The sequence below is a fragment of the Labrus mixtus genome, chromosome 17, assembly GCF_963584025.1.
Source record: "Labrus mixtus chromosome 17, fLabMix1.1, whole genome shotgun sequence".
Taxonomy (NCBI): Eukaryota; Metazoa; Chordata; class Actinopteri; order Labriformes; family Labridae; genus Labrus; species Labrus mixtus.
The window spans coordinates 23,031,937-23,057,608 of NC_083628.1; the positions used below are offsets into that span (position 1 = coordinate 23,031,937).

General features: G+C 41.1%; 1 protein-coding gene across 2 annotated transcripts; it reads right to left on the reverse strand.

The window, feature by feature from the left end:
• Nucleotides 1–560: 560 nt before the first annotated feature.
• On the reverse strand, nt 561–20,894 carry gsna (gelsolin a). Of its 2 annotated transcripts, XM_061061775.1 has the most exons (17): nt 20,736–20,894; nt 11,792–11,992; nt 10,081–10,235; nt 8,875–9,036; nt 8,580–8,729; nt 8,414–8,503; nt 8,116–8,248; nt 6,983–7,287; nt 6,448–6,581; nt 5,299–5,389; nt 5,065–5,091; nt 3,697–3,867; nt 3,405–3,579; nt 2,662–2,783; nt 2,503–2,580; nt 2,348–2,408; nt 561–1,476 (listed from the first exon to the last, which is right to left on the reverse strand). In XM_061061775.1, exons 2-17 carry the CDS (start codon nt 11,985–11,987, stop codon nt 1,307–1,309), a joined length of 2,220 nt encoding a protein of 739 aa, XP_060917758.1. In that variant the 5' UTR covers nt 11,988–11,992; nt 20,736–20,894; the 3' UTR covers nt 561–1,306. The 2 variants fall into 2 exon arrangements, with proteins under 2 accessions (XP_060917758.1, XP_060917759.1); XM_061061776.1 differs by lacking the exon at nt 5,065–5,091.
• Between the last annotated feature and the right edge of the window lie 4,778 nt (nt 20,895–25,672).

Sequence of the window (25,672 nt, forward strand, 5' to 3'; positions counted from 1 at the left end):
GTTACACAACAAAAAACCTGTTACTTTAGATATGAAGTTTCATTTCATTTTAAGTCCTCTGGAGTTTATGAGAAGCTGAAAGTTTGAAGTCTCTCAGGCTCTGATACAGAAAGACGAGATCACATATGGTCACATGTGCACAGCCACAGTGTGACCACATTGTGCCGCTGGTCACTCAGCAGCTTCTCTTCACATGTCCGCACGTAATTTTTAGTGGTTGCATCCTTTTCAAATTTCTCGAGCAACAATTGTGCTCAAAGTTATTATTTTTTTTACTTCTCCTGTAATTTGGTTATCACATGAAAAATACTTCAGTTTAAGTAATTATTCTGTTTCCGCTTTTAATCATGTGACACAATTGAATATTTTTTAACTTCTATTTGTTAGCTGTCATGAGTATTTTTGTACATTTGACTTCTGTGTTTGGTTTCATCCTGTCATAACATATATTCAAATACTTGAAATAAAGACGATAAAAAAACATTTTTGTCCATGGTGTTTATTTCTTCAGACTGTTTTAGGATGAGTGGTTTGCGAAAGCAAAGACGGTAATGACTTAACATGTTTCAGTAGTTTTTTTTTTGTTTTTATTGAAATGATAAGAAGACTTTGGGGAAACGTTTAGAAAGTGTCACAGAAGACAAGCAGCAAAGCGTCGGTTTCCCATAAACATGTATAGTTGGCTAAAACAGCATCGCACAAGCTTCCTGGGCATGAATCTGTCACTTAAAAAAATAAATATCATGAAAGACATCTTAATTAAAGGTGCCAACCTCTTGCCTTTAAAGTGTCCTACATGGAAAGCTTGAACAGTACCTTTAAAAAAAGCAGGTTTACTTTAAACTGAACACATATTAAGGCGTTGGTTGTATTGCTTTTAAGTGCCGTGTTTTCTTGGCAGTGAGTTTTCCAACCTTTCAGCACACCGATGCCTCACACTGTTTTGCCGTGTGTTTTTTGCTTTTAGTTGACAGGTTTACAGTGAAAGTGAGAAAAATGGATTTGATCTAAAGTCATAGAAGCAGATTCTTTTTAGTGCAAAACCCAACTGGATGCCTGTGTAACACTCTGCTTGTGTTTTAATGGTTTTAAAGCATCATTGTAGCCCGTGAGACAAAGTGAATTAAAACACTTCTTCATCGCCATGTATCTCTTAAAATAAGGTTTTAAAAGAAAAGAAAGCCCTCTTATTTTCAGGGAGTATTGCGTCTGAAAAGTCTTATGATAGAGCTCGGTGCTTGCAGCGGAGCAGGGCGGTCTAAGGTCAGGGCTGTAAAGGTAGAAGAAAGGGAGGGGCAGGAGGGATTCACAGGGCCAGTTCAGCCATGGCGCGCTCCAGAGGGTCGCTGGTCCAGTACTCGTGGTCCCAGCCCAGGAACCAGCCGCTGAAGGTCGGCGGCTCGAAGCCCTGCTTGATCTTGACGATGGGCGTCCTACGGTCTCTGTTAGCCGGATCTGTCTCGATGTAACGGACCGCTGAGGAAGAACAGGACAGGATTCAAGTTAGTGTTTGTCATCGAGTTCAACTGATTTACAAATATCCTGAATATAATTTAAAAAGGACTGTTTGTTAAAACTGATCAAACACGTTAAACAAAATGTCTGCCAGTAACTCTCTGTAAAAGTTTGTTGAGACATTTGCCATTAGAAATGCTGATTTCCTTAAACTAAGAATTGTGTTCCCCCTGTGTTACAGGTGCAAGAATTAGTCGGAGAATTAAAAAAAAATGCTTATTCGCTTTTTCCCCTGACAGTAACCTTTTAGGTTTGATACCATCCTCATATCTCTGCCGGCAAAATATCACGATTCAGTCAGGAGACGATTTGGTTTGCTTAACATCAAAGCTGCTTTCCAAATGTAGGAATCAACAAAGGGTCCTTTCAAGGGAAACTTTGGAGTTTTGTCCTCTAAAAAAATGAGGCTTTGAGGCTTTATCACCCTGGTGTCACGGCCCCAGCCGCACCCCCTCTCCTCTGTTCTTCTTCTTCTCTAGTTTAATGATCGGCTGATCGCATCCAACGTGTAAAGGTGTGTAACATTAGGGCTTCATGTACTTCAGGTTACATTTTAAAAATCGATAAATAATAATAATAATAATAATTTTTACTATGTTATTGATTTGAGCAGCACTCGTTGGCCCTTTCAGTTTGCCTCACTTTTTCTTGCTGTGTCACAATTTTACTTCTTATCTGATAAATAGCTTTAATTTACCAACAACTTCTGGTTTATGTTGCATCCCCTTCCCCCCACGAGCCGGGTCGTAACATTTAATGACTCTATAGTTTTGTATCTTTTTGATATTGTGTGATATTTTTGTGATAACGTGGTTCTTTTTTGTGTCCATACCAGATGCCATTGATTCAGTCTTCTCCTCCTCCTGGGCCTCATTTCCGATCCAGACAAACACCTAAAACAGAAACGTTTAAAGCACATTTGTTCCATTCACTCAAGTGACTGTGTTCTGTGATTTCCTATAGCAGTCAGAGCTCTGATTTCTTTACCTGCTCCCAGGTATCCAGGATCATGACATCATCAGTGGCGAGGTCCTCTTGAGTCATCTCCCCGGGCACCTCCTCGATCTGAGACAGGAGAAGGATTTAGAGGACATATGTTGGATGTACTTTGGTCGTCTTTAGAGGAAGCCTTGACCAGAGACTTACGATGAAGTTTCCGGTCTTATTGGAGCAGGCGAAGAGCCGGGGTGGGTGAGCGTCCATCTTGTCCTTCAGTCTGCTGGAGGTGCGGTATTCGCTCTTTCCTCCCAGAGCGTCCCAGAACTGATCTGTGAGGAGCACAGACACACTTCAAGTTGAAAGAGAGAAACATCCTGTCTGTCCATCTCTCTAATAAATGCATAAAAAGCCCCAAAATGAATCTCTAAAAAATGACATCACAGACTTTGTGTCAAATCTAACAAATCTCACATCGGCAGTTAACTCCATACATTTTGAAAAATAAAGCTTATAAACTCTGAGCGTGGGCTCACAGTAATTCAGATGTCAGAACTCTCTTCTTTTGTCTCTAGCAGCCCGGGGCTTGCTCTCAAAGCTGGCTGTTTAAAAAGTGGAATCTGTTTTATTTATCAATCCAGAGGTTTTGTGTTTGAAATGTCTAGCAGAGAATACGCTTTCTTTTGAGCTTGCAAGCAAATTGCAAGTTACAGCTAACATCTAAAGAGTGATGCAACCCAGTCTTTTTTTTGTTTAAACATAGATGAACACAAGCCCTCACTTTAGCTGAAAAAAGAAAACGGTTAATCCTTCCCTTAAAGTGCTTTTTGAACAGCTTTACTACACTTTGCAGTAAGAGATTCTAAGTTTATTACCTAGTAGCTGGTTTAGGTTTGACTCAAAAGCAAAGACAGTAAAAATTTTGTAGTTCTTTGTGCATCACGTTTCCTCACCAGTCTCTCCTCCCTCAGACAGCTCAGAGGCAGACACTCCCAGAATGTCACACAGCTGCTGGGCTCCCTGCTTCTCGGTGTCACTGGCACCCACTCCCACCCACAGGAAGGAGCCTCCGGGGGTCACCAGAATAAACGCATCATTGGAGTTCAGGTTGGAGGACGCTGCGTCAAGCTGCATGGAGGAGGATGACGTAGGTTAAGATGCAGTTTTACTGTGTGTGTTTCAGGTTCATTTAAAATTCCCTGCTTGCATAAAAAAAGATTAGAAAGTGAGGTTGTGTCTTCTTACCTCCACCGCTCTGGTGTGTCCTGCAGAGTTGGAGCGCACCTGGAAGAGTCGAGTTTCCGCAGGAGCAGACTGACCTCCATCTCTGGACGTTCCTCCCTTGTACACCACCATGGGCTGTCCTCCAAACAGACTCATCAGGTGAGCCGGCTCCTTACCCTGCACCACCCTCACCTGGTACACAAACAGCAAAATGACACATTCAAATCAGAAGATGGTTGTTGCAGTGATTCCTGTTGCAAAATAAGCCATGCCTGGGATGCAACTAAATCACACCATATAGATCAGCCCATGTTGTGTTTATAAGCATCAGCAACATGTGAAAAATCTCTACTGCAATACCGACTACAGACACAAGATGGCAGCATGGGGTTGAGCCAAGTGGATGTCAAGGTTTGGAAAAAACAAAAGATGCAGGGTGATGACAGTCAGTGTCTGTAAGAGAATAATGAGTGTCTTTGGTCTGCAGATTTAGAGATAAATATTTATAGAAGTCCATTCTTTTTCCAAACCAGTCATTAGAGCAAATTATACTGGTCCTTAGTTAACAAGAGACAATGGAGGCAGTATAATGGATCTTTGTGAAGTGTGCAGTCATTCATTTCTACAGTACAAACATTCACAGCACTCTTAATTCTTTGTGCGTCCTTCTGGAAAAACATCTGTGCAGCTGTTTGAAACATTTGAACACAAATGAAACATTAGCAATGTTTAAAGTCTCAGCATAGTTGTTCCTGCCGTAATGATTCTCTGTTCACACTGACCATTAAGAGGTGTTTTATAAAGTGTTAGAGGGGTGAAAAATACATCCCAAAAACTGACAAATCAAGTGAGTGTTTTCAATGCAAAGTTCCCTTAGTGCTCAACACAGACAGAGAGTTGTTCCACAGCAGAGTCACAACATGAACATGATGGTTTAACATGCAAGAGTGGAGAGTAAAAAAAGAAGACTATGTTAGTTAGTTCAGAGCCAGGACTGATCCAAACAAATCAAAGTGGTGTCAACAGTTACGTCCAAACTCTAACTTTAGATCTTATTTACAAGTTACATCACAGTCATGATCTGACTGTGTGCCCGGGCAGATTTTGGAACAGGGCTTTATTTATGTGGAGCAGACAGAGCTGGCGACAGAGTCGGAGGGATCCGCCCACCAACATCCACACTGGAATGTCCTGTTTGTGTTCGACAATCATGCCTTCACTGCAAATCCGATTGAACTAATTATCACTTTAATGAAATCTTAAAGGTGAAGATAACAGCCTCCTCAAAGTAGAAAACATTTATCTGCTTGAATCTTTTAATCACTGGCTATATTGACAAACACGTGGGAGTCTTTTTGAGGAGGAGGTGTAAAGCAGCAGGGAGAATACCTGAGTGGTTATAGGAGCACCAACAACCTGAAGACACAGAAAAGGAAGGAAACCAAGGAGGACAGAAGCAGCAGCAGGGAAACCGTTCAGGAGAGGAGACAGAGTAAAGGGATGTAAAGGTCAGGAAGGAGGAGGTCAGAGCGTTGAGTTAGCCAGAGGAGAGCAGAGACTTAAACAACATGAATGAAAAGATGAAAATGAAACAATGAAACAAACAAACAGCAGATGTTTTACCTGCACAGGACCACCACCGAGCTCCTCATCCAGCTGGGCCCCAAGGATCGCAGAGGCCCCGATCTCGTCTTGGCTGGAATCCGCGCCCTGCCTGGCAACAATTTGACGGTATTAGTTTCATTCACCATGATAAGAAAGACAGACTGTGACTCTTCATCCATATCACACTAAAGCCAGAGATGAACTTAACGACTTCTGTGTTCTGTTCCTGGAAAACTTGAGAGCACGTTAAATCTTAACACGTGGCCGTGCTACAGCAGCTCATAAGACCGCTTAATTTGGAGAATGTGTTCCTCTTGATCTTATTCATATTATTGGACATTTCTTGATTCTGTGTTCTGTTGCTGAACTTTTCTTTTCCCCCGTTTGTGTTCGTTTGCAGTTGGGTTAGGGTTACCATAGGGATAGAGGGTTTTTCCTCTTTCAGGAATCTGAAGGTCAAATACAGCTTGATATTTAAAAAAATATACATACATCTGAGCTGTATGGACATTTAATTATCACTGTTGTAAACTGGACACTTACACTAAATAGCTTGTGCATTCTATACACATTTCAGCCCTTGAACTCATATATTTCAGATTTTACTTTCATGCTGTGTTTACATCTTGAAGGCAGCCTTTGGAGTTTTTCTGTGCTCAAAATGTCTGTTTCACATTACATCTTTTGCACCATAGCTCATTCTGTATAACAGATAGATCACAAATGTGATGAATGCATTTTATAAAAATAAAAAAAAGAATATTTACAGAACCCATTTGTCTTACAATGTATGAAGCCTGTCTAACAAGTTGCCTTTTTTGGCATTGCAGACACCTGGAGAGTATTGTATTGTCTATTATGTAACTCCATATGCAAATTCTCGTACATACCACTGATTGTGGAAATGCACAATATGAAGAAACTACGTTGCTCTGTAGTGCCAATAATGCACAACTCTATGGACCCTTAAACAAAAAAAGTCGGTTTTGTTTTTCAATTAAAATATACAAGCAGTCAGGCTTCTCAGAAGTCATTATCCTCTCTGAATCCTCCAGAAAGCAAAAACAATTGCTTGATTGATTGACCCCTTTCATGTGGTTTGTATTTTGAGAAGTTGCCTGATTCAGTTTTATCTGCTGACAGCCTGTTGGTCTCCTGCATTCTTACCACATGTAGATGATGTGTCCCTGACGTCCTCCATGACGGTAGTTGTAAAGGATGATGTAACTGTCTCCTCCGTAGAACTGACCGTATGTGGACGGATCCACCAGCACCTTGTCAGACCCCTCAATGCGCCAGATCTGTGAAGAAACCACCACAGAAAAAATGTTTGTTGGAATATTTAGGGATTCATGTTGTGTTAAATGGATTTACAATAAATAATATAAATATTCACTTTTATATTCGGTTATGTCTTCATTATGGTGAAAAATGCTCTACACCTCTACAGCTCAGGTGCATCACTCACTCATGCACAGATTCCACAAGCTAAATCTGGTGCCCCCTACAGGAGACATGTGTAACAGCAGCAGCAGCTGATTTTCCTTCTCTACTGGTTTGTTTTCATTCATTTCTATACTCCTGAAAATCACATTACAGAAATATTCTCAACATAAATCATTGCTGGATAATCAAGCAAGTTCCTTTCCAGGTCATAGAGGTGGTGTGAGTTAGAACAACGGTCAGGTCTCTATCCTCATACCTGTTTCTCTCCACTGCCGTCATCCACCATGCCATGCTGGGCAGCCATGGCGGCAGAGTCGTGCAGGCTGGCGGCGTCGAATGGCACCCTCTCGATCTTGGCGATGCTGTTAGCGATGTAGGCGATGCCCAGGCCCACAGTCTGATCTCTGTCCCGCCAGTTTTTAAAGAACTGTTTGAAGAGCGGCGTCTCACCCATCTCTGGCAGGATCTCGACCTGGGTGTGTTTGGGGTAACCCATCTTCTTAATGAACTCCTCTGCTGCTTTCATCGCTGCCTTACGCTCGTCCATGTTGGCGTCTTTGCCTGTAAGAAAGCAGGAAGATTGTTGTATAAAAACCTACGGAAGTCCTAAGAGGACACAGTTCAATATCTTGTAATCACTCAGTTTTCTTGTGATAGCTAGGATGTAGTGAATAAAATATATTGAACCATGCCCGCTTGAGGCTCCTGTAAAAAACAATAAAAAGTGAGCATTTTTAAATTTTTATTCAGATTACATAAATATTAAGAAATAAAAGAGCTGCAAATTATTTTTACTTTTTTTTTTTTAAAGATTTATTTCTGGGCATTTTGTGCCTTTGTTGGAGAGACAGCACAGTGGATAGAGTCAGAAATCAGGGAGAGAGAGAGGGGAATGACATGCCACAGGCCGGATTTGAACCTGGGCCGCCCGCTTGGAGGGCTACAGCCTCCATACATGGGGCACGCGCTCTAACCACTGTGTCACCAGCTCAACAATTATTTTTACTTTAAAACCAAAAAAGCCTAACTAGCTACTCTCCAGTTTGATACGGAGCATGCAGAACCAATCAATCAATCTTTATTGTACTTCATGAACGTGTCAGTTGAAAAGTGAAAAGACATATTTAAGAGGTAATTATAGTACATGAACAGGTTTAGCATGTACAAAGACAAAACAGTTTGTGGTGGTGCTGCTCTAGAGAAATACCACAAAGACCAAATTCTATTTCTTCTGAGACCTCGACATTTGAGTTTATTTAGTTGACCCTGTACTAGGTTTGAAACTTCAGAATAGACCCACCAATATCTATTCAGCAGGGCTCTAGAGGACAGACTTCTGCTAGATGAACAAACAGGGAACATATAGCCCCCCCCCCCCCCCTTACTCACCTTTCCAGACAAAGATCTTGCCATCACAGCCATGGTCCAGAATGAAGCAGTCTCCGGACTCCAGGGCGCTCTGGGCGAACGGGTTCTCTGCTGCTACCAGTGCGATGGTCATGCCCCCACTGGCATTGGACACCTGCAGAGACGGGGCAAAAATATGAGAGAATGGACGTGAAATAACTTAGAATATAAAAACTGTAATGTCTACCTACCTTTGAGTTGCAGGATGTTTTATTGGTGGTAATTATGCTGATAGCCAAGTTGAAATGATCTGAATTGTTACCTGAACTTGTACTCTCACCTTGTAGAGTTTAGCTCTCGTCCTGTTTGAAGCATCAGCTTTGATGTCATCCGAGGCTCCATCAGGCAGATCTGGTTTAGGACCCAAAACCTGAGGACAGAAGCAGAGATTTGAACCCAGAAGTCATACTGAGCCTTAATTAGTTTTCAGTAATCACTGATCTCACCTCTAACATCTTCTCTCTCTCCACCCCCTCTTCACAGACGTAAACTCGGGCTCTCCCACTGCGCTCGTTGTCACGGATACCCTTGGCCACCTGAGTGGCCTTCAGCTTTTCAAAGCGGTTGCTCTGGGAGCCACACCACTGGTAGATCTCCTGTTCATCAAAATGAAGAGCAGATTGAGAAGAAGGTGAATAGTTGAACTTGAGTGGGGTTTATACAGTAAGATTTTGTGTTGCACAAAAAATGAAGACCATGTTTCCCATAATTCCTGTAGCTAATCCTTTGAGTCTGACTCACATCTCCCAGGTCCAGGATGAAGCAGTCTCCCTGGTTGAAGCTGTCCCAGCTGACAGGCACCTCTGTTGCCCGGACAACACGGCGACCTTTGACCTGGAACACCCGCTGCACAACCACCTCATTGGTGACGACGTGTTTGAACCCAGAAGCAACGCCCCCTTTCTGGAAGATAAGATAAAAAAAGTTTTGACTTTTTTGCATTAGACAAAATTTCATTAGAGTTCCTGTGAGGAGCTTTTGGTTTGTGTGTGTTTTGGCGCCCCCTGTGGACAAAGCGATACCTCTAATCTCTGCTGATTCTGTACTGTACACGTGGATCAAGCACTTCTTTGGTAAATCTTTGCTATGTAAAATATGAACAAAGCCTGTTTCTTTTGTGCTGTTAAACCCTTCTCTAATTACACTTTTTATAAAGTAAAATAAATGGATTCTGTGAAATTCAGTAACTTCATTGACAAACTAACTGCATCATAACAGACTGGATGTTTAATCAGGATACTGAATGACAAAATTCAAGTTACAAATACATGCTATTTTTGATTTAGCTGTACATTAAAATAAGAAAATTATGAAAGATTTCAATTGGAAACTTTTGTAATTCAAATACTTGGTTTAAAAAATAAATACTTAGAAGTCATAAATAAGTGGATGTAACATTTTGAAGATAGGAAATAAATAATGGGCATCTGATTAGGATGCTTTCTGGATGCCTCCCTTTAGATATTTTCCAGCCACCCCCAACTGGGAGGAGTCATTCCCCTCTCTCTCTCTCTCTCCACTATTTCTAAAGATTTTTTTCAGAGTCAGAAATCAGGGAGAGAGAGCGAGAGAGGGAAATGACGTGCAGGAAAGGAGCCACAGGTTGGATTTGAAACCGGTGCCGCCCGCTTGGAGGACTACAGCCTCCATACACTAACCACTGCGCCACCAGCACCCCAGTCTCTCCCCGATTTCTGACTCTACCCACTGTCCTGTCTCAAGACATGAAAAGCCCCAAAATAAATCTTTAAAAAATGTATATTAAGAGGTGAAATAAAAGTATATCTAACCTTAAAACTGTTAATAAGTTTTGCAATCATCGAGGGCCCTACATAACATTATTCAAACAGGAGCCCAAGTTTTAAATGCTCTACACAAATCCCTTTAACAAACGTGTCTATTAGTTGTTACAGAGTACAGTTTGTAGCTATAAGCATGACATCTCACCATGTACTTGATTCCAGACTTGAAGTAGCCGAGAAATGTTTTGGACTCATGTCCCTGCACCTCACGGTACTGGATGGGTTTTCCTCCCAGGAAGTCGTCCATTTGGACTGTAAAGATGGCCGCTGAGCCACTCTCATCCTGGCTGCAGGAATCACCTACGAGGAAGAAACCACAGACGTGCTCCATTTAAATCCTGGTCCTTACTCTGCTGCAGCAGCCGAACTGTAGACCTGCACAGGGTGGCACATATTGTGTTTGTGGGATTCCCTCTCTGCAGACTTTGTGAGCCAGGAGGTCGATATGTGGACGCAGCAGGGGGTCCAATCACAGCACACCATTTCAACATGAGATGTTATTTAACATCCTGACCCACAGAGCAGTTCAGTAGAGTGTGAGAGGGTTACATCAGATCATGCTGATGCTATTTCCATGATCAATCAAGCTGACCTAATGCATTTGAAATCAATAAGAATCTGAACATCTCTCTGTTTGCTAAGTCCGTCATAATTAGCCAGTCAAGAGTCAAATACTGAGCCTTCTGTCAGTACCCATCTTTTACATCTGTGTCAGCTATGATTTTATGGTTGAAGTTAATTCACCAAAATAAAGGACAGTCAAACTTTAGAAAACATTGTGAATTTATTAGAAAATGTTTGGTACCCTAGGTCAAAATAGCCTTTTATTGAGGAGTGATCACCAAAAGTACCTTCCACTGTATCCATGTCACTCATTCAAGCTTCAGAAAGCTCATACAAAGTCATAACTGCACTTCTGACCACTATGAAGGCAGTAAGCAGAAGAGGCATGATGCAACACAGTTGGAAAAAAAAACACAACAGTAGAAGTGCGGTGCACACAGCAGAGTTATTTTTGCTTTTGTCAACATGTTCTTCAGTCTACCTCCTCCTAGGTTACATATGTCACATTCAATTTGTCATCAGCAGCAACGCTGTCAAGTGAAATTACTTTCTTCAAAGGTACAGTTTGGCTAAACTGGTTTTTACTGTAGGTGCACGGGAAAACTGAGATGACTGTTATTCTAGGTTTGGCCACATGTCCATGATGGAAACATCATAAAAAAGCAAAAATGGATCCTGAGAATGTTTTGCTCTTGTTGCTTTTGAACTTTAATTATGCTGCATTGGATAACTTTTTTTGTCATCATTTTAATGTGATGCCTTCAAACTTTACACGTCTTTGCTCTGAGTTAGATTGTCCATTTCCTTTTTGTGTTTTTTATTGTTTCTTTTTTTCTTTTTCTTTTTTATTAGGTGATGCAGAACAATACAAGACAAGTGAGGGACATGACAAGAGCAATAGTATGTAGGAGACAGGGGAGACACGACGATACAGCACAGCATAGACAGAGACAAAACAGGCAAGCAGGGAGTAATAATAACGTTTAGCAATTTTGTATGTTGAGGGTGTTGAGGGGCCCTGCTTGTGTGTGTGTGTGTAATTCAAGTGTATGCTTGCTTTTTTTCTTTCCTCTTTTTCCTCTTTATTCCTTTTTTTCCTTCTTTCATTCTATTTTTCTTTTCTTTTCTTTCTTTTTTTTTTTTTTTTTTTACTGTTTCAGGGAAAAAATTGGAAAAAATGCTGAAATTTGGACTTCAATCCTCGCCCTTTTAAAGAGTTGTGTTGATCCTAAAGTGAACATTCCATTTACCTGTACATTATTTCTGTGTTATAAGAGACTCGCTGTACTCACCCAGCCAGAAGTGGAGGTCGTACTGCAGGTTCCCTGAGCGTTGCTTGATGGTGTTGAGGACAAGGTAAGCGTCCCCCGTGTAAAATCCCCCGTACAGTTTCTCTGGGACGGGCACCAGGTCGAAGTTCTCCACCCTCCATATCTGGAGACCTGTATTCTGTCCAGCCCGCTCAAACTCTGGGTGGTGGGCTGCCATCCTTCCTGCAGGAAAAATCAAACACCTGATATGTAGAGCTTTCGTACTTCACAAACAAATGGTCATGGAGTGAAAACTCTTTGCATTATCCTGTAAAAAGTTAGACTGGGATGCTCTTTTTTTGACAGATGTTTTGCTCTGGAAAATAAAAAGCCACTGCCCTGAAGGCTGAGTTGTTGCCATGGATACAAAGATAATGTTTAAGGATAAAGTTAGATATTAACGGTGAGCAGGGTGAGTCACTCATGATGCCTTGTGTTCAGGGTGTTTTCCCCTGTTGAGCAGGAAAAGGAAGTCCTGGCAGACATGATTCAGACGTTGTCATAACTGCCTGTGATGGTGGCAAAATAAAAAACACTATGTGCAATATTAGATGAATAGACAGGCAGGAAACTTGACATGTTTTCTCATTTCTCTCTCTCCCTTTTTTAAATGATCATAACTATGCATGCAATCAACGCTACAATAACAAATATTTTATGTATTAATTGGTTTCCCCTGCTATTTGTAACTCTATTTATTATATTATGGTGGTGTAGTATAGTAGTTAAGAAAATATTTAGAGATAAAATAAACAGATTTGATTGTCTGGACATAATTCAGTCAGGTTTGAACTTCACTTGTTGTCAAAGTTGTCTAGACAGTGAATCCTACACTTCCCATAATGCAATGTGCCTGTGCCTTTTCTCAGACCAGTGTGAATTCAGGTATTGTTCTATTAGGATTTAAAATCCAAGTCCCATCTAAGATACTCATGAAACTCAGCCTCCATCTGAGCCACAGAAGACTAACTGTCGTCACAGGTCGAGTAATTTGTAAAACTGATGGATCGCTCCTTTAAACTGATAGAAACCTAGCAGATCAATATCCACTACTTTACAAATCTCAGTGCTGTCATTGAACACATATTTATTGCACAGCCCTAATGGACACATCAGCAGAAGACAAGTACAAGTTAGGTACTCTCACCCAAACATTCATGCAAACACATTCCATACCCTGGAGCCGTATCTGAGGGCATTGAGACATGTGGCGCCCGTTTAAGAGATTCAAGTGGGCGTCTGTGCCGGCTGGCCTCTCAGCAGCATGTGTGGATGTTTAAGATTTTTAAGATGGTAGTTAAGTTAAGCATCCTGGTATAAACTGTTTTCAACGAGTCTGGAAGCTCTCTGTAGAAAAGGTTTTCAAACTATGAAATCATCTGTTGAGAAAGACCTTTTTAAAGAATCAAAAACTGAATGAATACTACAGTCTCTGGTTTACAGTGGGTATTAAATGTAAACATAGCTTTGTTTGTTAATAAACCTTTAGGACTGTTTAGTGTAGACCTACTGAACAGGAGTCTCTATTGAGCTCTGACCCACACCGCCTAATTATGGCTCCAACAGTAAACACTGCAAAGAGAGTACACAGAGTTTCTCTGAAGTGAAGAGTTGTTCTCAGATTAGAGCCTGACCTCTCTTTAGGGACTTCTAGGACTTATCATTAGAGCACGATCGATTCATCGGCCGGCCGATCATATTGCACCTGAATATCGGTATCAGCTAATTTGATCTCTGATATGGGTAATGGTAAATGGACTTGAGCTTATATAGCACTTTTCTAGTCTGCTGACTACTTGGCCACACGTCTCTTTTATTTTTTAAATTTATTTATGGCTGTGTCTGATTAAAATGACTGAAAATAAGACACAAAGTCAGTAAAGTAGCTGTCATGTTCTCTGTGTTGTTCTCCGATGTGCAGACGCGGACTCGACTGCGCGTCCCTTTTTTTATTTCTCGAGTCCGTCTGTTTGTAAACTGAGAACACTTCATAATAACATAAAGCGTGCATGTGCTGTATTACGAAGTTATGTACAAGAGGTAACCGTGCTAAGGCCCGGTTTGTTTTGGAGCAGTGTGGTCGCAGGCTGTCAAGGCCAGCGGGGGACTGGGGAGCACGGTACGGATTGCCAGTGTGACTGCGCCCTCAAAGCTATTTTACACTGCATGTCACACCTACCCATTCACACACTGATGGCAGTGGTAGCTGTCGTTGTTTAAGCTATCAACACACTAAATGTGTGTGTGTATCTTTATCTATTCATCTCTAAGATCGTAGATATATCTAAGAAAGATTTCGGCCGATACATCTGTATCGTTATTTTTTATAGCCCTAATATCGGTATCATCCCCCAGAATACCTTATCGGTCGGGCCCTTCTTATCACGGAGCATTACTTCTTTATTTTCCTAATTTATTTAACCACTATGTGTTACCTAAAACACATGGAAGCCAGCAACATTCTCGACCAAAATAGCTTTCAATAAATGTAAAGTTCAGGTTTTGAAGTGTGAAATCTAAGAAAAAAAGAACTGTAGGTCATTCAGGTCAAAATGAGCACAGATTCCAGTTTTCCACAGGAATGCTGCTTGAACCCGCTGCCTCTCAGTTTGCATGACTAACGGTCCACGTTGGAGCGAGATTCGTCCATTCTTTTAGGCAGCAGTCTGCCCACAAACATGGCAGGAATCTGATCCTGACCCTGAGAGAGGGAAGTGGCTCAGGATTCATGTAACCAGGCCAACAAATGTGGGGATCCTTTTTCCCCTCAATTTCTGCTCTCCTCTTATGTAACACACTCAGTGCACTCTTATGTAGCTCTGGAGTGTTTCAGCATGGAAAGTCGGAGGGTCATTCTGGTAACAAACACTTTCAGTCAACATCCAGCTCTTTGAATGGGACACTTGTTGACACATGTTGCAGGATTTTGATGTGATGAACTTTGGGATAGATATTTGGGTTAGGGTTAGGTGTTAAACTTTAGAGAACAACATGGGTTTAAAGCTCCTTAACAGTGAACAGTCATAACAGAAATATGTAGTCAAACAGCTGGGTACCACAGAGTCAAACCAGGTCATGCTCCATCTGAACGACCATGACTTTGTAGAGTCTGCCTCCATGTTTGGCCAGACGAAGGAAAATGGGGCTGCTGCACAATTCCACTGGGGTCATTATAGCTTGAAGGAGGATGCTGAACGCTTTAATTTTCCTACAGTGGCTCTAAAGTTGCCTGGTGGAGTTTCCAGCATGGAGACACTTGAATGCCAGAAAAGTCAGACAGCAGATCGAAAGTGTCTGTGGCCACACAGGGAGATTTATACTAACCCTTCAAACACAAGGCAAGAATAAACAATGTTGACCCCCTAATTAGTCGAACATGAAAACAATGGTATCAATCCAAATTGGTTGAAATGATTATTCACTAAGAAACACTAAGCTCTCACATCTCGGGACATGGACATAATGAAATTTGGAAACTTTGAATATTGGCCATTACAGTTATTGAAATAATGGAGGGAATCACATGCTTATTTGACAGCAGTGACTGAGAAACAGTTTTTAATGTGGATCAGTTTTCTTTTATGTGATCTAGTGCTGAGAACAATCCAGCATTTTAGATGTGCATCACTGTTTGAATCAACCTGACTTCTTCTTTTCCTAAATAGCCATGTCAATTAAAAGGCAACCAGCAAGAGTTCTTCTTGGTTCCTGTTCATCAGACAAAGGTTGGATTGTCAAGATAACGTGTCGTCATCTGTTTTTCACTCTGTTTAAAAGTAGAAAATACAATGCTACACCACCTTAGCAGAGGCAGGATAGTATATTGACTGGAAAAACAGAGGAGTTGATTTCTAATCTTGACCAAGCTGCAATCTTGTGTTACAATATGAGGCTTATACTGTACTATAGTAAAAAAAATGCAGTTTTTTGAGTGTGTACTTGAGGCTAACAGCAAAAGCCAAGGACTCTCCTTTAGTTCCCATATTACAAAGTTTTTACAGCAAAGATAAACATGTATAAAACCTGGTTCAAAAAAGGGTTTGGTCTCAATAGCTAATTTTATACCTTGTAAAAACTGTACTTTTTTTGTATGTAAAGTTATGCACACATTTGCTTAAATTAAGACTTGGCTCATTTGATTGGCAGGTGGGCGCGTTGTACCTCTTTGCCTGTTTCTAGACAAATCAAAAGTTAGCTTTCCAGTGTTGTCGATGGGCTTCAAAACACCACTTCAGGAACTAATAGGTGACGTCACTGAGACTACAAACAACACAGGACGAAGTTACAAGTTATCTGCTTTTGTTATTTAGCTAGTTGGAGATTTTTTCAAAATTGTGCATATTGGTTTTTCAAGACTTGGATGAGAAATTTGATGTCACTCTATGACATGAAGCTAGAGCCAAGAACCAACTAGCTTAGCTTAGCCTTTAGACTCAAGGCAGTGAAAACAGTTTGCCAAACAAAAAAGTGCCTTTGCTTAAGCAAACACACATGTTTTGTTATTTTCATTCATTTACACCGAGTCCTGTAAAAACCACAAGTTTACATGGTAACTGTATTGTAAGCATTTTTTGATCAACGGTAGTCTGGCATCCTGACTTTTCAGTGTCTTGTTGATGCAGTGAAGTTGCCAGTTCAACTCATAGAAATCACAGAAAAACACGTTAAACCACGTTTCTGTCACAGACTGTACAAACAAGATGAAATGTGTCAGGAGCGTTAGCCCTTTAGAGGTGCTGCTTGCTGGCACAGTTTTAGTCTGTGGACATATAAGGCTTGCTGTTCCCCCTTCCGTCTTTATTTTTTAAAAGCCAGGCCAGTCACCACACTTAAAACAGAGACGTGAGCAGCAGTGGACATTAAGTTCAGTGTTTTAAAGATCTCTGGCCCAACCCTTGTCATTAGGCGTTTTTGGATTGCAGGAACTTTTAAAAGTTCTAGGAGCTGTTGGAGCCCTCCCCAATTTTTATTGATTTTGCACTGCAGGAACTATGAACTATTTCAGTTTCTAGAACCCCCGTTTAGAGTGGGCCAGTGAAACCTGCAGTCAGCTGAAGAATCGATCAAACCTCCCTTGTGCAGGACTCGACATTATAACTGACCTGCTGGTCCAGACTGTGGCAATAATGCATCCGGGCCAGTGAGCCAGCTGGAGGTTTAGAACGATCCCTTCAAGAAATGTTTCTATAAAATGGAATAAGTATAGCAAGTGACCACAGCCAGCAGCATCCCATGATTACATTTGGTGACAAATCCTCATCTCTATAAGTACCACAGATGCTTTAAATAGTTTAAACATCTTTGCAACCATCTTAAATGACTGCACTGAGAGAATAATAGAAAGATCATAATGCAATAACTTTATGTTCCAACTGATGATAAATCAGTAACTTCTGCTTGAGTTGATATACAGCCATTCATTAACTTAAAGTGACACGCCCAGCAATGTGAAAGCAGCTTGCATACAGAGAGCTGAGCTGAGCACACGAGTCCTCTGACTGATTCAGAGCAGAGAAAGTCAAATTTGATTCTGAGGTAACTAAAGACATTTTAATAAACTGTGCTGATGCTCTTTGTGACACATCGAGAGCAACAGGAAAAGCTGTTACCTCGGTTTTCACTTCACTTGAAGTAAAGTTTGACATCATTGCTTGTAGTGTAAGTTTCATAACAAAATGTTACCAATTCAATCCCCATGATAAATGTTGAAAAAACTCGCTCTCTGTTTGCCTGAAAATAGAGCTGCTTTTAAAAAAAAATCTGAAAAGTTCAAGAAATCTTTTCATCCAGCACCAGCTGAATACCTTTCCTCTGAAGCAGTTCTCCATTGAAAATATCACTTTTGTGCGACTTCTCAATCTGAGGATCTTTGTTTCTGTGGCACTAAATAAATATGACTGACTTTGACTGTGATCTTTCTCTCTGATGGAGAGAAACGCCGTGTCTGTATGTGCACATCAAAGCTGCTTTATCCCACTGTTAGCTGCTTGTACTGTCTGTGACTTAATAAAGACAAAAACATTAGAGAGGAGAGACAGCATCTGAATCAGCTCACACTTTGAAAATATCTAAGTCGGTGTTAAAAATGTATTTTCCACTATGACAAAAAGAGAGAGGGAGGGGAGAATGTGATGGTTTGTTTTGCACAGATTGAAATGTTTTGAGCAAAGTTTTCTTGAATGAAGGGCAACAGCCGACTGAAATAAATCCAGAACGGCTTCAGGAAGCTCAAACTTGGATGAAGTGACTCAAGGAAGGGCAGTTTGTTTGACTCAACACACACATATATCTATGTGTTTAAATAGAACAGGTCACATGATGAGTGGTCAGTGCTTCATCACAGGCATGCTGGGAAAAACAGATGGAGTCTGCAGGGCACCCCAAAACTCTGCAGACTCCAGAGGTATTCTGAAACATTGTGTGTAGCCCCCCTGCACATTCTTTGAACCTTTTTTTGCCCCAAACAAACATGGAGGTAGTGTGTCATTCCAGCCTCAGCTATGTGATCCCCTCCCCCATGTTTTGCTCCTCTCCCTCCCTCCCTCTCTCTCTCTTTTGTGTGTGCCTTCGCTTTAGGGATGTTTAAACTGGATCCACTGTGCAGAGAGATGTGTGGATTCATATGATGACTCTTGTGATTTGTCTGCTGGTGTGCTTCTTTGGAAAACAAGCCTTTAATAGTTTAATCTGTGAAATCTTGTTATCTCGGGATCCTGCTGAGTTTTCCTCACACAAGTGATTCCTCCCCCAGGAAGGGGGATTTCTTGATGACTAATTTTCTCCGTGCATGTGGCCTTCTGTCTCTCGAGGGGCCGTACAGCTGCCCCCTCAGCTGGCTCAGAACAGATACCAGACTACACAAACTGAACACTCCTTAATAAGCACTCTGCTTCCCTGTTGTCTGTTTGCACAGTGTAACACCACGACATTCAAAATGGATGTTTATGACTTTGTGAATAACCACTAGGATATATAGATGGTTATTACAGGATATGGGAGGGTTGTTAAAGGTACAATCTACCTGAAAGTACAGCCAGGTGCAGAGTACTCTGTCACATGCCGGATTTAAAAAAAAAAAAACAAGCATCTAATCTGATACTTTTAACAAAATAACATCTTTGGGATTGACAGAACAATCCAATCTATTAAACAGACATTTGTATATTTTACATGTAATAAAACTTGAATGTGTGCTGATAAAGGTCTGAATGCAAAGCAGCTAAAAGGCCCAACGTGTGCTTTAAAGGGGTGGGCCTTTTTTCCCCTTCCACTTCAATAACACTGTAGTCAATGAAGCTTATGGAAAATCTCTCAACTTTCCTCCTGAAAAACAGTCTGTCAATATTTCCCACTCCAACAAATGGTTGTCACAACTGATTGCTTACTTCATCCCTTCAAATGTATGTTTTGGAAAGATTTTTATGGTCACTGTCTCATGCGGGACATATTAAGGTTTGAAGAAGAAGGTCTTTTTTAATGCCTCACCCAGCCACGAGGCTTCTCACTAAAAAAAATGACTCAGATGATCCGTCACACTGGTAGTTATGGTTTGGCTTCATTTCAACAAGTAAAACTACTTCATTGTTTATAGAAACCATTGTTGCCATAGTCTATTTTTTTTTAAGAAGCATTGACTTTATAACTTGCAGGCCAAAACACTTCTTGAGAATTATTTTAAATGTCCTCTAAAGTATGTATAACTTAAGGGCGCGGTCACACTGGCCATCTGTGTTAGCAAGTGTGTCATCTGCTCTATTTTGTTAAGCTAATAGCTACACTGCTGCAGTGTAGCTCAGTGATTTTAAATACTGAAACAATGGTCAGCCCAAGTCATGACAAACCCACCTACCCTCCTTCAGCTGTCTTATAACAATGTGCTGCCACCTGTGATGTTGCTACTGAGAACGACGTGGTACAGGCATTGACCCAAGGGTCAGCTTGTAAGGAGACCAAAACATGTTTACAGTTTAAAGACCTATGCTGTTAATTTTTTGTTGTATGGACGGACCACCAGATGTGATTTAATGTCAGGCTTTAAACTGTCCCCTTCGAAAAACACTTCAGTGTTCACTTCAACTTCACTTTGGTTATAAACATGGCTACAAACATCCACAGCAGTTCAGCTGTCCTGCCCTCTTGCATGCACAGGGGACAGAAAGCATGCACACAGTTGTTTGGGGCTTATATCTAAATCTGAAGAGGGGGTAGGCACAGTCAGTGGCATCCACACAGACATCCCTTAATCTAATCTCTGTCTGTGCAACAGCTAAGTGTGGACCTGACAAAGCGCTTTCTGATTGGCTAACAAACCTCTTTCTCATCACACAGACTGAAACTACAGAGTCTGGCACTCACATCACAGCTGCTGCAACACTCTCAGGATGTTGTGACCAACTTCCTCACTGAACAGCCCCACTATTTGGTTGTATGTTACTATGGAAACCATGGATGTCTTTAAATAGAGTATACAGCTGCCAAGCTCAGTTAATTCCCCAATTTATTACTGTTAGAGGAAATTAAAAAATGTATTTTTTCATCTTCTTTTTAAAGGATTATGGGTTAATTTGGTTAAAGTGGAACCAAACAGTATCTTGAGTCATCATCCTGGGTTAGTGGGTTTTCACTGCGTGTCCATATATGGCAGTGGCTGCCTTGCACTTTTGACAAAAAAAGAATGGTTTACACTTCCTTGAATGGTTTTCAAAATAACTTTTGGGGTTCAAGGAGTCTAAAATAATTTTATATGCAGAAAAGAGCGAAATACATTTCTCTTTGTTCACACTGCCTCTTCTTAGGCTATAAATCAGTTTCAGTTAGAGTGGAAAGTAACGGTTCATTCCGTCTGCAGCTTTAATTGAGGCATCAGATTACCATGATGTAATCTGTGCTGTGCTGATTCACTGAAAGACAGTAGGTTTTGACGTACCTGAACGGTTGTGGTCGGAGAGACGGACGGAGAGACGGACCGGTTTGGACCTGACTGAGCCGCGGTGAGTGCTTCAAGCTGCAGCGGGAGTAGAGAGGTGTCGAGTCGGCGGGGCGGGGGAGCTCGGAGCCGCTGTATATGCTGGTAAACCGGGACACTCCCCGTTATGACACACCCCTGGTCCGGCTGCTGCACCGCCTGCAGAGGCATGGCAAATCTGCGCACACACATGCACACTGATCTCTCTCTCTCTGTCTCTCATCGGCCTCTTCAAATGACCGCTCAGACTACTTTAGGGAAACTGTTTTAGGTATTTGAAATGTGTTATAAAGGTTATAGTTTGATTTTAGGCCTTTTATTTCTGGTGCTTGTGTTGGCTATATATTCAATTTCAAAGTGTGTTTTTATTAAAATTGTGCATTGATAATGATGTAAATTAGTAATTACTGCCAAAAGTTAGATATTTAGTTTTAATTTAAAGCTCAAGTGTTTGAATAAATTGGTTTCTTTCATTCAGGGATATGTTTGTGACTACTGCCAGGATTACGTCTGCACTTCCGGCCTCCACCTCCAAACACACAGTTTGCATCTGTACAACACTGCCCCTGCCTGGTCTTACTGTAGGCCTACCACCACATGCTAATAAGGCTGACCTATAGGCCTACACAGGGCCGCCCCTGGCCAAATTGGGGCCCTAAGCAGAATTTTATTTTGAGGAATCCCCCCCCCCCCCATTACAAAATGACTGTATCACGAATTGCCATTTAGGTTTACAATCTTTATTAGTAGGAACAAATCAAATGAACAGCCTCTATCAACAATGGAACAAGCCTTTTACAGATGCACACGTCTGGTGTGCTGGCCACAGAGCAGGATCAACTGGTTGTGCACTTGGAGTAGTGATAGTAGTGTCTGTAGCTGAAGCGATGTTGCTTGATGGCCCTTGTGACGTACTGGGCGCTGGCTCCGTGTCACCCTTAGTAACAAACTTCAGCATTGACCCTGTTATGACAAGAAATCCATCATACAAGCAGATTATTAAGATTTGTTTTGGTCTTAATGGTAAATTACACAATGAAATTAATGTAAATACTAGCCTCACAAAGATTAAAATGCAATTAATGCAAATACTACTACAACTAATAATAATATTCATTATGATTTGATTTGATGATATTTCTATATTTAAATATTTTTATATACTTATTTTTACATTTTGTATTTAGGTTCTATATTCCTACACTGCTTTTTGCTGCTGCAACGCTTTAAATGTCTCCATTGTGGGTCAAATAAAGGATTATCTTAATTTATCTTATTTTATCTAATCTTATATGACTGTTATGAATTAAATTCACCAAGAGATGGCAACATTTTGCCTCCATAAAAATAGCCCAAAACTTCTATTGATAGCATGAATGATAGGCTATAAACCTGAGCCAACATACGACCACCAACTGGTCAATTAACCACTCCTTTTTCAACAGAGGTGAATTAATGCAGTTAACAAGACATTCAATAAATGATAATCAGGGCCGCTGGAACATTTAATCTCCAGTCCACATCTAGACAGAATTATCCTCTCTTCTGTCTCATGATTAGCAGGCTAGCAGCTCGGGTGTTTATGCCACAAAGTTTTTCTTTTTTATTTCAACAACATACCTTCAAGTGAAACACGAGCCTCCTCTTGTTTTGACTTTTTCTTTCTTTTGCTTGCTCCCGACTCATACTGCCGTTTGGAGGCCATCTCTCCACCTGCATCCAACTGCCTGTCGGCGCATCTGACCGCTGATTGGTCAAATACTGCGTGATGTCAATCATTGCGGCAACGCGTGCGGTGTCAGATTACTCGTTTCTTTCTGGCCACCAGAACCTCCTCTGTTTTCAGGTCAATGCTGTAGTGTTTTGCAAGTTCATTCAAGTGTGATTCACTCAAGAAGTTCTCACATTTAGGACTGCATGCCTGGATGCCTTTTAGTAGCCCTGCATCTACACTGCAAAATCTTTGCTCAAGCTCGCCAACCATCCTATCCACACAAGGGAAAAGTAACTCTCTTTACAATGTGTCTGAATTGTTCAATTCAGTACGTGAACCTGCAGTTGCCTCCAGCACAAAATCCTCCATTTTCCTCTGTTTATTCCTTGTCTTGGCACCTGGTTCAGGGATACTGTGGGTGTGGCACAGGGCTTTGGTTCTCTCATACAGCTCCGTGGCAAATGCATCTGTGTGTGTCACACACTGCTTGTTTGCAGATCAAAGCCTCTGCCAGGTCTAAAGTCTCTTTCTGAAGGAGCTTGTGGAGTCCTTCGGTTACAGACAGAAGTGACTGAAACATCAGTAGTGCATAGACTGCTGAGAACTTATAGAGCTTTGCTCTGAGACCAACAGCTATGGGGGATCCAATGGCAGAAAGGCACTCCAAAATGGCAGACAATGTCTCAAGAACTGCACTGATTGATCGCAACTGACATGCCCAGCGAGTGTTTGAAAGTTGCACAAGCTCAATTGTTGTCAATCCAAGCCTTGTCTGAGCCTCCATGAATTTATGATGATTCACTAGGGAGGTGCTGAAGAAGGAGTACACACACAGCCTCTGGGATGGCCTTGCAAGTATGGCACAACACCAGGTTAAGTTCATGAGCATAACAATGCACATAGATAGCTTCAGGATGGAGCCTTCTAAAATGTGCTTGTACACCTCCAGTGGACCCACTCATGACAGCTGCACCATCATATGTTTGTGCTACACACTTAAGCTCTGCAAGACCATTGTTTTGGATCTGCTGCTGCAGCTCATTTGCAATGGACTGGGCATCAAATGACTTTATCTCTGCAAGTGCTAGGAAACGTTCTTTCACTGCCCCCTCTGACACAAACAGCTAACTGCTCTGATTTTTCATCCCTTGCCTCATCTGCCATGATGGCATAGATTTTGGACTTTGTCATTTCAGACACAATGACACTAATAACTTCCTGGGCACAACAGTCAATCATCTCATTCTGGGATGTTGGTGAGATATAATGAGCATTTGATGGGGGGTTATGTTTTTGAAGAAAAGGATCAAATTCCTTCAAAAGCTCCATGCACGCAAGAAAATCCCCTCTGTTTGTGCTGTCTTCATCATGGCCACGAAAAGGGAGTTCCTGTCTCCCTAACATAGAAGTGACTGCAAACAATTCACATGAGATACTCTCTTCTCTCTACTATCTCACTCACATTTGCAGATGCTATCATCTGTGCAACATTTCCCTGTTTGCTAGTTGCCTGGTAGCTTTTCCATGCAACGACACTGTCCTTATGTGTTTGTGCCATCTCATGCTTGCCAAAGATGACTAAAGCTTTCTTCCAGTTCTTGCAACCACTACTGACCAAACTATCATGTTTGATGTTTTTGCCAAACACTCTACATGGGAAGCAGAAAGCTGTATTCTGGTTGACTGAATATTCTAACCAGTTGTGCTTTTCAAACCAGCTGTGGGGAAATGCTCGCTTCTGCGTACCAAAACTATCTTGTGGGTAGCTCTTCAGCTTTATCTGTCTGGGCCCTGTGTCTTTGTCACCTAAATCAAACCCTGTAGTGGAGTGAGTAGCTGCAGCTGCTTCATCATTTTCACTCTCTTGCTCTGTTTGCTCTCCTTCTCTCTCTGTGATAACTTGATCTTCCTCTGCCTCTTGATCCATCTCTGGATCCCCCTTGCTCTCTCTGACTTGACCTTGCCTGTTGATCTTTTTCTCCCTCAGCATCTCCTTCTGCCTGATCCTTCAAGATACATTGAAACACAATGAATTGAATTAAGGCTTCAGCCCCCCTAAAATAGGCCTAATGACGCCACTGGTGTGCAAGCTAGGTTTTTATCTGTCAAACAGGGAGCACTTGGTTCATTAATTACATGGGACTTTCTGCTGTTAGCTGGGGGCTGGACCTAACTAATTGTTACTACCAGCAGTGATGAATACTTACTTTCTTGAAAAACTTTCTTATATCCATTCTTCTTCATTCACGTTCTTCTCCTCATGCTGTTCTAGTCGGCTCTGTGTGCTTCAAGGCAGTGTTGCCAGATCTCGTGAGAGAAACAAGCAACCAGCTCTACGGAAACAAGCCCAAAACAAGCGACCTGGCTCCTCATAAAAATTAAATGAAGCCCAACAGGTGACCTAACCTACCACATAGTGTAAAAGAGAGGCCACTTAATAGCAGTATATATATATATATATATATATATATATACAGTATATATACAGTATATGTATATATATATATATATATATATATATTGTCTCATTTTGATTTGAAAACAGTGAAATAAATGGAAATGGAAAACAGTCTTTCCTTTTGAGAATGCATCTATTGTTTCATGATAACGTCATCCAAATATTGCAAAAGAAAAATAGTCTGGTACACACTATACTGAAAAGAGGGTAGGGGCTCATTTACTATGCTGTCTCTATCTGTGCATTTGCCAGTGTTTTGTTTTATTAGTGCATGCAGCTTGACACTTTATTCCTCATGAAACTCAGTGCTGAACTGTAACTTCTGAACATATCTAATGGGACTCCTTGAGTTGAGCTTATCTCTCGCTGACATCCACATAATTCCTCCATGCTTCTTCACAAATGCATTTATTAGTTTTCCTTTTTCAATGAAGTATAATCTAGAAATTATTTTAAGGCCAGAGAATGCCCTATAGCAGTTTTATAGTCACTGTTTGACTCTGTGATATAGAACTGTTTATGTGAAGATTATTTAACTTGTTTAGTATTTTCAGAGTCTGAAACTTACTTAATGAACCCTGGTTTAAAACATGTACAGTTAGATATAAGATAAGTAAGTTATACATATAATATTTACTGTACATTCACTTAGTTTATAATTAAACTGTCAACTATGAACTTTAAACAAACAAGATAATTTATGGCACACAAATATTTTTTATTTAA